At 42.9% G+C, this 15443-nt stretch overlaps 1 protein-coding gene across 1 annotated transcript in view; it reads right to left on the bottom strand.

Annotated features, from left to right (window-relative positions):
* The window catches only part of NRXN3 (neurexin 3), a 1036119-nt gene that overhangs the window by 971213 nt on the left and 49463 nt on the right, over positions 1-15443 (bottom strand). Inside the window, exon 2 of the mRNA XM_074868521.1 lies at positions 13233-14497. Within this exon, the coding sequence (XP_074724622.1) occupies positions 13233-13941 (709 nt within the window). The 5' untranslated portion in view covers positions 13942-14497. The remainder of the gene's footprint in view (positions 1-13232; positions 14498-15443) is intronic.

The raw sequence follows: 15443 nt of genomic DNA, 5'->3' as shown, positions 1-15443 counted from the left end.
CCCGAATAGTGCAGCACACTGGCAAGAGGAAGGGCACAAGCTGGTTCAAGATGGTTTCAGCTGACAAAGTTATGTGACAACAACCACAAAGGGCAGAACTTCTTGAATATGGACAATCCATTCCACCAGAAAGAATAAAAAGACATCTTTCTTTGAATTTCAATCAACTGAAATTTTACGAGAATCCCTAAAATCCAAAGCCCCATTTTTAGCTTCACATTCAATGTAAACCACAGTATTTTGCAGCTTTTTTAGCACACTTCAGATAAAACTAGACAAACTACTATATTGTTTAATACTTAGAATTTAGCATTCTGGATTCCAATCCCACCTCAGGAAGCTTATGACTTGATACCCTTCAATAATTCACATTCTGCTTGCCTCTCAGTTTTGCCTTCAGTAAAATGGAGATAACATGCATTTCACAGTGTGGTAGAGTGATGTGAAGGCTGACTGATTTATCAGTAGTTGTGAGATGCTTAGGAATACTCTGATGAAATGTGCCACATGTATGCACAATTTATTATTAATCTGACAGCATTTTAGCTCTTTTATTTTCCTGCCTTGCACACAATTCAAGTGCAGGATGCCTGAAGCACATTTGAATGGATGCCATGTGGCATTTTGATTGTAGCAGGTACTACCATTTAATTCTGAAATACACAACATTAACATCACATTAAAGCAGGATTTTTGCAATTAATTTTCCTTCTTTGCTACATTTAAAAAAATAATATTTGAATGGTTTTGGTTTTAGTTCAGTATCAGATCATTAAAATTATTAAAGGCAAACACAGGCAAGGAAAGAATCTCACAGAGAAATGTGCTCTTTCGACCAAATCTTCAGAGGTGAAAAAGGATTGAAATAAACACAATACAAAGGTAAAATCATCAAAACTACTACTTAGAAGCCCAAACCAGTCATGAGGCTCCAAGATACCTGAATCACTTTTCAAAACAGGACTTAAAAGTAGTAATTTTTTAAACTGACAAGATAACATACCTAAACAGATTTGGGTTTAGATTTTAGTTAAGCACATCTTTCATCAGTATGAATGAAGGCTTTGCATGACTAAAGAGCTCTTGGCGTATGAGGTTAATTTTAGGTTGAATACTATTTATGCGACCAGATGCGCAAGAAAACATTTTATACAATGCTCTGTACGTCTGATGTATTTTCTACAGAACAGCTCATTAATGACACAGTTTCTGCAAGTTCAAACAGTTCATGTACCCACACTGCAGCACAGTCAGCCAGTTGTTCACAAGATAAAAACAACTGGTCAAGTGTAAGGATAGAAACTAAAACGGATGAAACCTACATTTTGTTTCATTCCCAGACCTGATAAGTGGCTTAAATGGTTTTAGTCAGCTTTCCAATAACAACATTTTGTCAACTAACCAAGAGGAAACTTAAGGAATTTCAGCTCTGGAACAAAATCAGCGGAGACTGTTACAAATGCCCCAAAATAGCGGGATAGAGATTCATAGATTTTTAAGACCAGAGGGAGCATTAAATAGACCTACAACACAGCAGTCACCTCCACTGTAAGTGGTAGTAGGGCTATAATTAAACACCATTGACAAATGAGGTCTGAAATCACAGCCAATTGTTCTCCTGAGATAGAGGATCTGTTAGTACTTTGGTTTAGCTATCCTTTGCCTCAGGCAAACTAGGAGTCACCACATTGGCAGCGGGCAATGACAGGGAAAACATCCCAGAGCTCAAGAATGGCTGTCATGCCATACTAGTGCACTTCCCAAGTGATTTTCATAGGCAGAGCCTTGCTCATCCAGCCCAAATCTCAGCTTGGGCTGCCTGCATTTGAAAGAGCATTTCTTGCACAGAGAGGTATTTGTTATGCTCTTCTTTGGGAATGCCCTCTGCCCAGTCCTCAGGTCCAGCTACATTGGAAACTACTTAGGTTCAATCCAACACACTAAAAAGCTGAAGAGCAAACTGCTGACAATCCCAGCCTCTCAAATCAGCAGCTGTCATTCTTCTTTAACATATGTAGCCGTGCTGTCTTCACTGTCACTACTCAAAGACTGCATTGTTCAATGATACCAGCACATCTGAGAAGCCAAATGGGGAATAACCCACCCAAATCCTGTCCACTCAAGATCATTCCTTGGGCCCTTCCTTTAGTGGAGCTCTTGACAAACAGAAGTACCTACTGATCTGTCACTTCCAATGAACTTAAATGATAACAGTGCTTCACGCCACTCTTCCCTCCTGGGAGGTTTCATTGCGCTACCTGTGCTTCAGGTTCCACTCACTGTCTGAGAGCTGGAAATCTGTTCTCTCTGCTCAAGTCTAACCTACGCTTAGGTCTCCTTTTGTCTCCACTTCTGATCCTAACAGTTCCCACAGTTGCAGCACAGTGGGGTTGAGTCCACAGGTTCTCATTAGAGCTTTTAAGTCGGTGTGGAAGCATATGCCCCTTCCTTAAAACTTCAACATTTTTGTGATATATTGCAGTTCACCAGTAGTAGATCTGTATTAGGGACAATAATGTCAGTAAGTTATAAAATAAGCTAGAAATATACGTGCAACTGATATAGACTACATTTTAAACAAAGTCAGAATCCAGAAATTCTACAAAATAAAAATACATCACTTTTTCTGCAGACTGTCATCAAAATAAGTATTTTTTTCTAAATATTTTGATTTGAATGGAGCTACCATTTCTCACAAGGAAAACATTTCCAAGCTGTCTTATTCTGATGTGTCTTAGCTGGTCAAAATGTTGCTTCACACATCTTTCATTTGAACATGCCACAGGATAGGGCAGTCAAAAAACAGATTGCCTTACAGATACATTTATGTGTAAGGTGAGAAGTAGAGATAAAGTGTATAGGTATATAGATCTCCTATCTGTTCAAAACCAGCAGGTTTGGAAATTTGTGGTGGATGTGTTCATTGCTGCAGTTGAGACAGACCTGAGCATTTCAGCTTACGTAATGAAGGAAAATAGAGAATTTAGGAGACAGCTAAGCCAGTAACATAAATTACAATTTGATCATCAGAGCCTAAATTTTTTCTTCATTTTCAGTGAAGGAAAAAATAAATCAGATCTCCAACAGCACGGTGCCCACTAGAGGAACTCTGAATAAAGAGGATTTTGCCATTTTCTGCAGCATCCAGTGTTTTCTCAGAGGGTCTTCTACACAATAATAAGCCTATAGCCATACCACCATCATCATATGACTACTTTCCAAGCTGCTGTGATCACACAGCTACCAGTACGTAAGCTGGCAAATTTTCTAGATATGCCTGAGTTGTGCCTCATCTTTGACACAAATATAAACATACCTCTAGCTCTGGTTATCCTGAGAGAGATGTAACAACATTACTGCTTCACCATGGCAATATATCCAATCCATATTTTTTTATGTTCATTGATCTCCTGTTATCTTCCTTAAAAGTTGAAGCTATGTGAATAACAAGGACCTACACAGATCTCCAATCACACCAGAGGTCTGGTAGGCATCATGCAGGGTGGTCACTTTGTGCAGCCCCCTGCCTCCTACCACACCGAGTCCCAGAGCAGCTCTCACAGAAGCCACAGAGGAAAAGGCAAAAGACAGAAGAAAAAGCACAGAAATTGTGGCTGCTTTCCCAGCTTTTTCTTTTAGGTGGTCCTAGACAAACAATTTAACCTCCTTTCCTCTTCACAGACTTCACCTTTTTCTTTTTTCCCTTCTTTTTTTAACAGCAATTTACTAAGGAATGATTCCATACTCTTCTTCCCTATTTAAAAAAATTCTTTGGGGAATATAAGCACTGTATTTTCAGCCACATACAGAAAGGAGCTTAAGGAGCAAAGCATTTGACCTGCACGACATCCTTGTCTCTACATTGAGAGACATGGATTTGATGCATGGACCACTCAGTGGATGAGGAATTCATTGGATGGTTGCACTCAAACAGTTGTGGTCAACAGCTCGATGTCCAAGTGGAGAGCAGTGATGAGTGGCATTGCTCAGGGATCAGTATTGGGATCAGTACTGTTTAACATCTTTGTTGGTGACATGGACAGTGGGATTGAGTGCACCCTCAGCAAGTTCATGGATGACACCAAGCTGTGTGGTACAGTTAACACGCTGGAGGGAAGGGATGTGCCATCCAGAGGGACCTGGACAGGCTGGAGAGGGGGGCCCGTGCAAACCTCATGACATTCAACATGGCCAAGTGCAAGGTCCTGCACATGGGTCGGGACAATCCCAAGCACAAATACAGGCTGAGCCAAGATTGGATTGAGAGCAGCCCTGTGGAGAAGAACTTGGGAGTAGTAATGGACGGAAAACTGACTATGACCCAGCAATGTGCACTCGCAGCCCAGAAAGCCAACCGTGTCCTGGACTGCATCAAAAGCAGTGTGACCAGCAGGTCAAGGGAGGTGATTCTCCCCCTCTACTCCACTCTCATGAGACCCCACCTGGAGTACTGTGTCCAGCTCTGGGGCCCCCAACATAAGAAAGACATGGACCTGCTCGAGTGGGCCCAGAGGAGGCCATGAAGATGATCAGGAGGCTAGAGCACCTCCGTTATGAGGACAGGCTAAGAGAGTTGGAGAAGAGAAGGCTCTGGAGAGACCTTATAGTGGCCTTCCAGTACGCAAAGAGGGCCTACAAGAAAGGCAAAGAGGGACTTTTTGCAAGGGTATGTAGTGATAGGACAAGGGGTAATGGCTTTAAACTGGAAGAGGGTAGATTTAGATTAGATGTAAGGAAGTTCTTCACGGTGAGGGTGGTGAGGCACTGGAACAGGTTGCCCACAGAGGTTGTGGATGTCCCCTCCCTGGAAGTGTTCAAGGCCAGGTTGGACGGGGCTTTGAGCAACCTGGTCTAGTGGAAGGTGTCCCTGCCCATGGCAGGGGGGTTGGAACTAGATGATCTTTAAGGTCCCTTCCAACTCAAACCATTCTATGATTCTGTGACACTATGAATTTAGGTAAAAACATCACTGAGCTATGAAATTTGCTGATCACAACACAAGCTACTCTCACACCTACTAGCCATCTCTGCCTCAACTGTGGCAGTTGGAAAACTCAGACAGTGTCATTTTTCTCAAGTACTAAGGCAACAAACTGAGAACAAATTAAAATCCACCCAACAGACTACAGAGTCCGAGAAAGGCTTCTGAATACATGCAGCAGCCAAGCAAACTCTGGGGCCTGCCAGCCGCATTAGAGATTGAAGTCTGGTTTTAACCTACAGCTCAAATTTCTACATCTACCAATGAACTGCTTCTTCCTTTCTGATAAAGGTCTCTGTCAAATACTCAGAGCCAAACCCAGACTATTATATTAACTCAGGTTACTTTACTGGTCAACTTCCATGAGGAAGAAGAGGAAACTCACACCTCAGAGCACAATCCTGAGAGCCAAGTACCCCTTTCCTCCTTGGCCTACATTGCAAACTGCAGATCAGCTACAAATGCACCTGCTGTATCTAATGAGCAGAGTTGTGTTGTTGAGAGTTAACAGGAAAAGAAAGAAGATTTTACTTACCCTTTCAGTGCCTTAGAACCGCAAAACACTTTGCAGTTTTGGGCTAATGAAACACTCAGAAACAACCCAATGGGCTTTCTTCTCTGTTGTCCTGCTTTTTTGCAATGATTCATACGGGAACAGAAGTACAAACTCCACCGTTCTGCTCTGGTAGCCTTTTATACTCTCTTTGCTTTCCCTGACAGCACAAGGTCAAGGCGAGTCTTGAGCACAGAGGGTGAAAGGGGCAGGCTGGAACCAGAAGCCACAGCAGGGAGAGTGCCAGTGCAGACAGGTAGGCAGAGGCAAGTCATCACATAAGGAAAAGCATCTGATCAGTGTCTGAGGTTCATGACAGAGGGCATTTGCGGGAAGTCAGTGGAGCAGATACAAAAAAAGAGTCAAAAAGCTCTCCTTCTCCCACTGCTCCTATCATCACCCTGCAGTGCAGCATCTGCTCCATGTCACCCAACAAGAAAGAAGCTACACTGCTGCTTGGGCTCTGTCTTTACCAGCACAACTGCAGCCTGGCCTGGAAAGGGTCTGAATACTCATAGTGTGACCCTGCACAAAGCAGCAGGAAACTGGGAGATTTCAATTGAAAAGAAAGATGAGAAACATTCCTCAAAGATGGCCACTTAACAAGGAAAGACACCTTAATTTCTAACTGCAAGCCTAGCTGGAAAACTGACAATTGAACCAGGTCATCCTACTAGGTACTCCTGAATTATCATCATTTACCTGTCCTGCTAAGATATTTATGCGTCACAGAGAAGCATAAGGGATTCTTAATACCTAGAGTACAGGAAGCCCCACTGACTACATATTTCAGATATAGAAACTGAGACACTGAGGGTAACCAGGTACATATACCCTGCAAAGAAAAGTCAGTTGATTCAATCTTGAGAGTCCTTTAGTCTGCCAACAAATCACCCTGAGGACACAGGAAGCCTGTGGCTAACGCTCTTATGACAAGACCATGCAAGTTCTGCTGCCCCAGTCCACTTTCTTTACATACTATACCTTGGTCATCTCTCAGAATAATGAAGTAAGTGTACTTGCAGGCAGGGCCTGGACAGCTGACACAGCATGACTGACAACACTGTCAGCAACACAGAACGGGAATCCTGTGTACTCAGGTCCCGGCCCCATTTCAGAGCAAACACATTCAAATACAAACCAGTTCTGCTCTGAGTAGTCTGTGACATCCAGAGTCCTCTCCCTACCTCCCCACATCTGCCTCTCTCAGCCCTTGGGCTGTTTTGCACCCAGCTGACAGCTCCTGGACCTGTACACAGACGGGCAAATGCTTTCCTCTGCGTGGTAGGTTTACAACGGCAGTGAGACTGTCTGCAATGAAGGATTGTGGGAGGACACACACATACACTCAGAAGTCACATTGCTGTCTCTGAACAGCAATAACATGACAGTTGCCTTGCTTTCCATAGGGAGAGAAAGAAGCTTTGCTATCCATCAAGTTCGAAGTGGGTCAGCAAAGGAGGTAAAGTGAAATCAGAAGTTGGCCCAGGACAGGTGGCCACTCTACCATTTCATCACATGGATTACCACCTTCTCCCGCACCCGGGAGCACTCAGTGCTGAGGTCGACGTGCAGAGGCTCATCTTCTCTTAGTAGCTCCAGAGTTTGCCGGACAGATGTGTTCCTCCTCCACTTCTTTTCCTGTAGCTTTGTAGCACAGATTCCAGCATCCTCAAGGTATCCGAGAGGATTATCTCCCTCCATTTTCCACCAAACCTTAACAAAAATTATGCTGTGGCAAATGACCTGCACAATTCCATCCTGGAATAAGGATAAAAGCAAGGCTACAGCATGTGCTGTCTTGCTTGGGATTATATTTACTGCTGATTGACCTCCATGACAGGCTGCCTAGCTCAGCAGAAGCCTGGACAGTAATAATAGATCATCTCCTCTTTTTTTTTCTCCCCCCCTTTTTTTTCTTTTTAAGGCAAAATCAAAGGAAAATAAACCTTCTTTCTGAAATCAAATCATCTCCTAACCATAAGTTGGAAAGAGAAATTTCTGGCTCTGCTCACTTTCATAATTATTATTAGTTACTTTTATTTAAATCTTTACTTAGTAATGCCCAAAAATTCCAGTTTAGACTCTAGCTGTGTACACTTTGGGGCAGAGGAGGAGCCAGCAGGCTGGTCTGTGGGCTGACAGAGGAAGCTGGTATCCAGACTCCAGCTAGATTTAGTCCTCCAGAAGCTCACTCAGCCCATTCAAATCTAGTCTTTCCAATAGCCAAGAACTGTTCTCTTATACTATCAGGCAGGTAAAAGCAAAACGGAACAGCTGCTGTAAACAGGCTATGTGAACTATGGCTTACTTTTTTATAAAGTAATATTTTCATCCTGGTTTTTTCCCCCAAGTGTCACCTCCTCCTTGCCTAAAAATTGTTCTCATTCACCAGTTCCACCTCACACCAAATGGCGATCTCCTTTGTACCCAACCACAGTTTGTTTCATCTCAGCAGAGGAGATGTCCAAGCTTTGCCTAACTGAGGGCTATACCTTGTCTATTGCCTGAAGTCTGCAGCTGATCTGCAATCAAGCAGAAAAGGATTGTAGCCTCATGGTTATCTATAATACAGAAGAGTGAAACAAGAAGAATATAGCTGTCAGCATGTATTGCAGCTAGACTGAATAAAGGGCACACTCCATACAGGGGCCTGTAATCAAACTGTGGCTCCCCTGCATTAAAAGCAGGGGAGGGTATAAAATAAATGCAGCTAGTTCTGGAGCTACAGGCAGTCCATGCTTAGTGAGGCCAGATGGGTCCTAGGTCATTTCTGTGAAGGGGTATGCAGAATCTAAATTGAAATTCTGCGGCTCCTGCTCAGTTTTAATATTTATTATTAAGAATAACAAATGGTGCTTAAACTTCACTTTGGAGTTTCAAAGCACTTTATAAACATTAATGAATATCTTAACACATCATCTTTCTCTGGTGCTCATCTGGCAATGCATCAAAAAGTTACAACCAGACTGGAAAAAGATTACTATTTTAAATACAAGGAACTTAAACCAGGAAGAATGTGCAAGAAAAAGAAATGGGGAAAAACAAATTGTTGCAAAACTAAGTCACAAACTGAGTTCTTACCACCTTTTTGCTCAATGGTCAGAGCTGGGGCATAAGAAGTGGCATAAACCAGCAGATTTTCCTCTTGCAATATTTATTCCACAGGCCTTGTAGACCATGAATTCTAGAGTTTTGCACTGGTGGGTGAAGATCGGGGTCCCCCAAAATGTATCCCAGAACTGCCTGCTGTCCTCTAGAACAGCAGAGCACAAGACCAAATGGAGGGTCTTCAGCTGCTTATTGCCGGTGAATGCAACAACAACCAATTTGTATTCATCTATCAAGGAATATGCAAGTGGAAGCAAATATTATGGTCATGTTCATTTGTTTCTGATTACAAAATGTATGTAAATGCATATTCAAATTAAGCACACCCATCAGACTCATGGCAAAGTGCCAAATTAGCCCTTAGTATTACAAAGTTTGGGGTGGCTGGCAGAGAGATACAGTGATTGCAATTGAGGCTAGGCAGCCCCTTTAGATGCAGCCAAAACTGGGCTGCTCCGAAGGGGCAGGTGGAGGATAAATCCTGCAGTAACTTGTCACTTTAAACGAAGCTGAGGGGCTATAGAAAAATCTGTTGCCGCTGCAGTTAGAAGTGTGATAATTACAGAGCAACGGGCTCCTCTGTCGTTCAGCAGGCAGCATCCCCAGGAAATCTTGCTCTGTAATCAAGGAAAGAGGTGCAATCAAGCCCCTATTCAGGCTTCGTTTAGAAACAGCCCCTGCAGGCAACACAAAGGCTTCAGCATGGTGCTTTGTGAAGCTGGTGATCACATCAACGTCTTGGTTCTGCAACTACAAGCAGAGTTAATGTAATTTCTAAGCACATCTTCCGTTCACCTTTCCTCACAAATTCCTGAGAGGGCCTAGGGAGAGGGGTGTGGTCTTGCACCAAAATACTCTTGTACATACATTGTTGCACTCACACTGTCCACATTAGTGAACTCACTCTCTACACCTCAGTGCCAGAGGAAGAGAGAATTTCTTGCAGACTAAGGAAGACAGCGTGATCCTGAATGAGCAGATATGAACATGCTCATCTGGCTGCTACAGCAGCATAGTTTTCAAAATTTGCATGGGGAAGGTTTTGTTGGGGTTTTTTTTCCAGCAACATGAACGTATCTGTGCTGCTCAAATTCTACAGGAATCTCATTCTCTTGGCAGCAGCCTGATCCCACAGAGACTGATGAGGTTTATTAGAGGGGAAGGTGTCTCTGACTTCAGCTTTCATGTCTAATGCCACCATTGCCCAGAAACATACAAATTAATTGCTACTCAAATCAGCCATCCTTTGTACCCTACAGAGCTGTCAGATTCAATGAACCAGTTTATTCCAACTGCAATAAAAATAGTATCACATTTTATTCAAAACAACCAAACCTTTCAAAGTGTGTATGGATTTGCACTCCCACTGTATACACTCAGACACAGAAATCATACTTCTCGTTGACCTGCAATGACCTGCTCAGCTGTCCATCTGGGCACGTAGCTACCATGAAATACACAATCCTGGTAACTCTGGGTGCACGTTAAGTGCCGAAAATCTTTCTGCATATCGGGGGCACATTCTGGACAGGATTTAGATTTGTCTCAGTATGGAATGGGTGTTCTCTGCTGAGGTTCACCATAACTGGAACTGCTCTTTGCATTACAGTAACTCCTAATACTGTAAACGGAGCTTCATTCCGTCACAGTACAGAATCAGCAGGTCCCACTATTTATTTCTCTCTGGCCACAGAATAAATGAGTTTGCTGTGGTTTTACCATCTGCAGACATAGGTATCAGTCAATAGCCAAGTAATGGCCTGGACACTGTCAAGAGAACTCATTACTAAAAAGGTACATATTGCATTTAGCTGTTGAAACAGCAGTTGTTATTGATTGGATCCCATCAGTTCCCAGTAAAAGAGTCAACTCCAGTGACAAAATGAAAATACGCACACAGACTAAAGACTGTAAATACTGTGATGGAGTGAAGGATCCCCCCCAAAAGGTAGTTGTTGATATCCAGTTGAAAGAGCACATCTTTTTCAAAAATGAGACTGGGAATAAAATAACCGTGTTACTTCTGCAAATATCCAGAGGCAGGATAAGGAATCAAAACAAAAGGGAACGGCTAAATTGCTTGGGTAAAAAGCAAACAAAGAAAATACAAGTTCGTTAATGGCCAGTCAAGCCACAGGCAGGAAGAGTCCGCATCCAGTTCTGCTGTTCCTACCAAGTCCTACTGCTCATCAGTAGAGGTTCTGCCACACTCATGGAATTGAGGGAGAATATCTTTGGAGTTTGCTACATTTTTCAAAGTCAGATAAAAAGGTAGCTATACTTAACTTGGTTCCTGTTTTGTTTCCTTGTCACTTTTCTTTGTCTGCTTGTTTCCACTTACTAAACAGCTTTTCTTCTGTTTTTCCCCTTCTTCTCACAATCTGCACAGACACTGTAACATTTTTGGTGACAGCATTTAACCACAGAAATTACCACTGCTGCAGCATAAAGGAAGCAGAAAACAAGGCTGATTATAAAATTCTAACATATACCAAATAGACACCATGAAGTAATACAAGAGAAAACTAAAGAACCGTACAAGGTAATGACTGTTTTTTGAAATCTCCACATTTGTTCCACAGGAAAAGCTCTCTGCACAGCATGTTCTGTGTGAGTGAACAGATCACAGGTAACAGTGAGTTAAAAATGTTTACTGAAAAAGGTACATTGTGACAAACTTCTTTGCTCACCCTTAATAGAAGGTTGGGCTGGAAACTGATGAATCACTATAGGAAACAAACAGCAATGGTGACGCATGGCTTCAAAAGGTAACAATAGCACTGCTTGATCCATGATGTCTACAACAGAAATATCCCTGGATTCATTAGAAGATGGATTTCATATTGCTCCACCCACCCAGGAAATGCAGAAATTCCACCACTTGAGCCCTGGTTAGAGCTCTCACAATTGCCCCACAGGTACATGGAAGCTCCGCTCACTTACAGTATTTTTTCAAGACATTCACTGAAAACCATATGCTGTTGATGTCTTGAGCAGCTCCCCATGGAATCTGGATCCATTAGCCCAGAAGTAGAAAGAGGCTTATATCTTTATGTTTCAGGGTCCACATGCCATTGTGGCTCTTGCAATCTTCCATCTCCCAAAACTGGCATTTAGACATGAGGTGTGTCTGTTCTGTAAGCGTAGGAGGATCAGGCCCAGTGGCCCATCTACTCAAGTGCCTAGTCACATGGAGCAGTCTCTCCAGCCCCACATAACTCATGGTTCAAGCACAGAAAATAGTTCTGGCTCATTATTGGTTTGGACAGGATCCGTGTGGAGCAAATAGCCAGGAAGAATTCCGGTATTCAGCACTTCACATGCTCACACCTCCTATCTAATGGTCATGTACTGTAATATTTGGATATAACGCCGAATTTTCTGTTATCATTAAAAGCACATTAAACTGAATGCAGGTTTGGATGTCATGTTTATTTTCCAAACCTTCCCTTCCTACAAAAACATGCTTGCTTCTCCATCTATATGCAAACATAGAGCTGTATTTACATAGTATTTCTGTAGGGCTTTTTGATTACATATCAACAGTATAGGAACTTTATTTTCAGCACTTCTCACATTCTACATACTAAATTCCTGTTAACCTATTCTCATTGTCAAAAGAAGTAAACAAATGCTAGTTGTGATGTTATTGCAAGTATTTCCATTTTGACAAAATTTCAGGGGTTTTTTCCTTGAGATCGGACAACTTCTTGTCCAGGTTTCATCTCTGGCTTAAGCTCAAACTTGTGTTCAAACCCAAATGTCATTAAGAATGCTGTAACGAGATTCTCAAATTCACACTGGGATTTCCAGTCAACTTAAGTAAGTCTCTTGCACATACAGAGTTAATTACCATCACACTGCTAAAGACCAAGGAAAAAACCCTGAAATACACTTCATCGTGTGGTTTGCGTGACTTAAAACTTCTGGACTCAAATTTTGAAAGAGAGTATGAAACAATGTAGAAACACTCAAATCCGTCTTCCCTTTGTAATACTAAGTAAGATCGTTCAGCAGGTCCCAAACCAATTTAATCAAGAATGCTAAAACAATCAAGGTTCCATTCAGCGATTAGTATGCAAACAATTGAGGGGGAGCATGGGGCTTCACAGACTAGCAACAGCTAACGTCAAAGATGGACTAACTTTTGCATGTCCTGTCAATCAATTACGTTAGCCATACATACACGGCTCCTGTTTACAGGCACTTCACTCACTTTTCAGGGACACAGCATAGTGGAATTCACCCAGATAGCTAAGATAACTTCTTACCACTGCTTTTACCAGCACCAACATAGGGTACTTCTGTATTTACCGATTTATGTTCTTTACCCTTGTTAATAAGTTGCTGATGAAAATCTGCCCACACTACAAATGCAGCATCCTTTTAGAAAGGCACTTTTTGCAATTGCTCATGCTCTCTCTCTACTTCCATTTCATTACTTCCAGCTGGAAAAAGAACGGTGGAACTTTAATTCCTCTGATAGCCACCAGCAGGGATAAGAGCTCAGTCATAGCTCTGCTAAGTAACAAATTAACTCTCTGGATTATGTAAAGATCAATGGGAAGCGGGGAAGTATTCTCTTACCTTCAGAACACAGCTTGCCAGCATATCCAGTGACTGAGCAGTCACAGTGTGGCTCACCATCCAGAAGAAAGCAAGTGCCACCATTTTCACAGGGGTTTTCTGCGCAAAGCCCTTCCATTTCCAGTTGGACCCCTTGACTGCCCAGGAGCTGTGGCTCAGAGTTGCCATATTTCAGATCCAGGATAAATCCTTGAAATGGAGGCTCACCCAGAACACCATCAAGGGTCAAGGCAGCAGGACGGATGTCCAGTGGGACTCCACCAACAAAAAGGTCACTGACGATATTCATATACTGGCGTTGTGGACGCACTTCGCCCGGCTTGGCTTCACCATCCAGCACTAGCACCGTCCGAAGGTGATTGCGGCTGACCATCAGGAAGTGCCAGTTGCTGTCGTTGACCTGCTTGTCTGTGATAACTGTAGTCTCCGCACAGTCCACACTGAACTGGAGCTGGATGCGCCCATCAACAAGGGACAGACAGAGGAAGTCACAGACACCACCATCATCAAAGTAGAGGAGCAGCCCAGCAGAGACATTGGTCTTGAGCTGGAAGCTGAGTTCGCTCCTAGTGCTGGCATCCCAGCGGAGGTAGCGAGCCCACTGGTTGGGGATGCCCATGAACTCCAGACCCAAACAGAGACCCACCAAGGAGCCCAGCAGCAAACTCACCTTCAAGGTGAAGTAGACAGACTGCAGAGTGAAGCCCATTGTTTCAAGAATCTGCTCTTCCCTAGGAGAAAAACAAGAGCCACACTACTGGGAGGAGAACCCCAGCAGACAACACCAAATGTTAAATCCAACAGGAGGAGGAGAAGAGCACAGAGAGTGACAGAGAGAGAGGGACCGTAAGTGGAAAGTGAGATAGCAAGCGCACGTGACCAAGAGGAAATGTCGCCTTCCCAAAGAAAGATCTCAATTATCCTTTAGGACCCACCAGAGGCTTTTATCTCAGAAGTACAAGGTATATGAAGTGACTTCTCCAGCCGGTGTACTTTTGTGAAGGGCAAAATAACCCACAGTGATTTGTTTAGGTGACACTGGTTGTTCCAGGGAGGAAGGAAAGGCAGAGCTGAAGCCCAAGCCCTCAATTCTGGTTTCCTAGAAGTGATGACAATATTGGTGGAGGTGGCAGTGGGATGGAGGAGAGAGTGAATTCGTAAAGCACGTGATCCTCAAGAGGGCAAAAATAAAGTCAATCTTCATGATACGCTGGTGGCTACCCAGCCCATAATTCACTGCTTGGCACTCACAGAGCTTGCAGGACCTGTGGGGTCAAGAGAAGAAAAGAAAGGAAGAAGTTAGACCTACTACTCACCATATCTTTACCATGAAGCTTATTAACATCTTGTCCAGTAACTCATTTACATTTCTTGATACTCTGGCCAATTCTTCATGCCTGCAGTTGGCTATACAGTCCACCAAAGCAGCAAGGACATCTATGTCCTCAAAACGAAGAGGACCAAATAAAGAACTCACCTACAGGTCTGTACACACCACAACTCTGAGCATCATAAAAATACATCAAATTATTTAAGTCCTTTGACGGATGCAATCTCATCAACTTTACTGAGGGTAAAGGTGTTGAATCTTCCCCAGTAACAATTATGTCTCAATGAAAATGCTTAGGGCAAAGACCAGAGTCCCTTAGAGTTTAAAAGTTGATACAGGGCAAAAGAAGACATTATCCAAACTTCCCATTCCGCTGCTTTCATTATGCTTCCTAGCACACCAAGCAAGCATTAGAGAAGACAACCCTGCTGTCACAGCCTGTCGTGCAATAGCTGCTTTTACTTTACATATCTTGCACACTTCAGAGAGTCTAACAGGGACCTTTGCAACCTGGAAACATGTGCTATGCAAATTATATATGGCAACCTGCAGCTTAGATGATAGGAAACTTGTAGCTTAGATGATAAGAACTGTCTAAGCACTTAACCACTTACCCTGGTCTACTGGTTTGACAAAAAGGCCAGATTCTCCCCTAGCTAACAGCAAGCAATTCCAACTGCCTTCAGTGAGCAAGAGTTACACCTGCTAACACTGGGATTTAATTCACTTCTGCCTATTTTTATGTGGGTGACTGTATGCCTGGGGTAGGAGGATGTTTTAAGATGACATGTAAAGACAGCACAAAGCTAGGCTCATTCTTTGAAACTACTGCTTAAAAAGAAAGTAAGTTTTCCATTAACACGGGTGCTTGTTCACAAAGA

The sequence above is a fragment of the Strix uralensis genome, chromosome 4 (genome assembly GCF_047716275.1).
Source record: "Strix uralensis isolate ZFMK-TIS-50842 chromosome 4, bStrUra1, whole genome shotgun sequence".
NCBI classification, from domain to species: domain Eukaryota; kingdom Metazoa; phylum Chordata; class Aves; order Strigiformes; family Strigidae; genus Strix; species Strix uralensis.
This window is presented reverse-complemented; position numbering and strand designations above follow the sequence as displayed.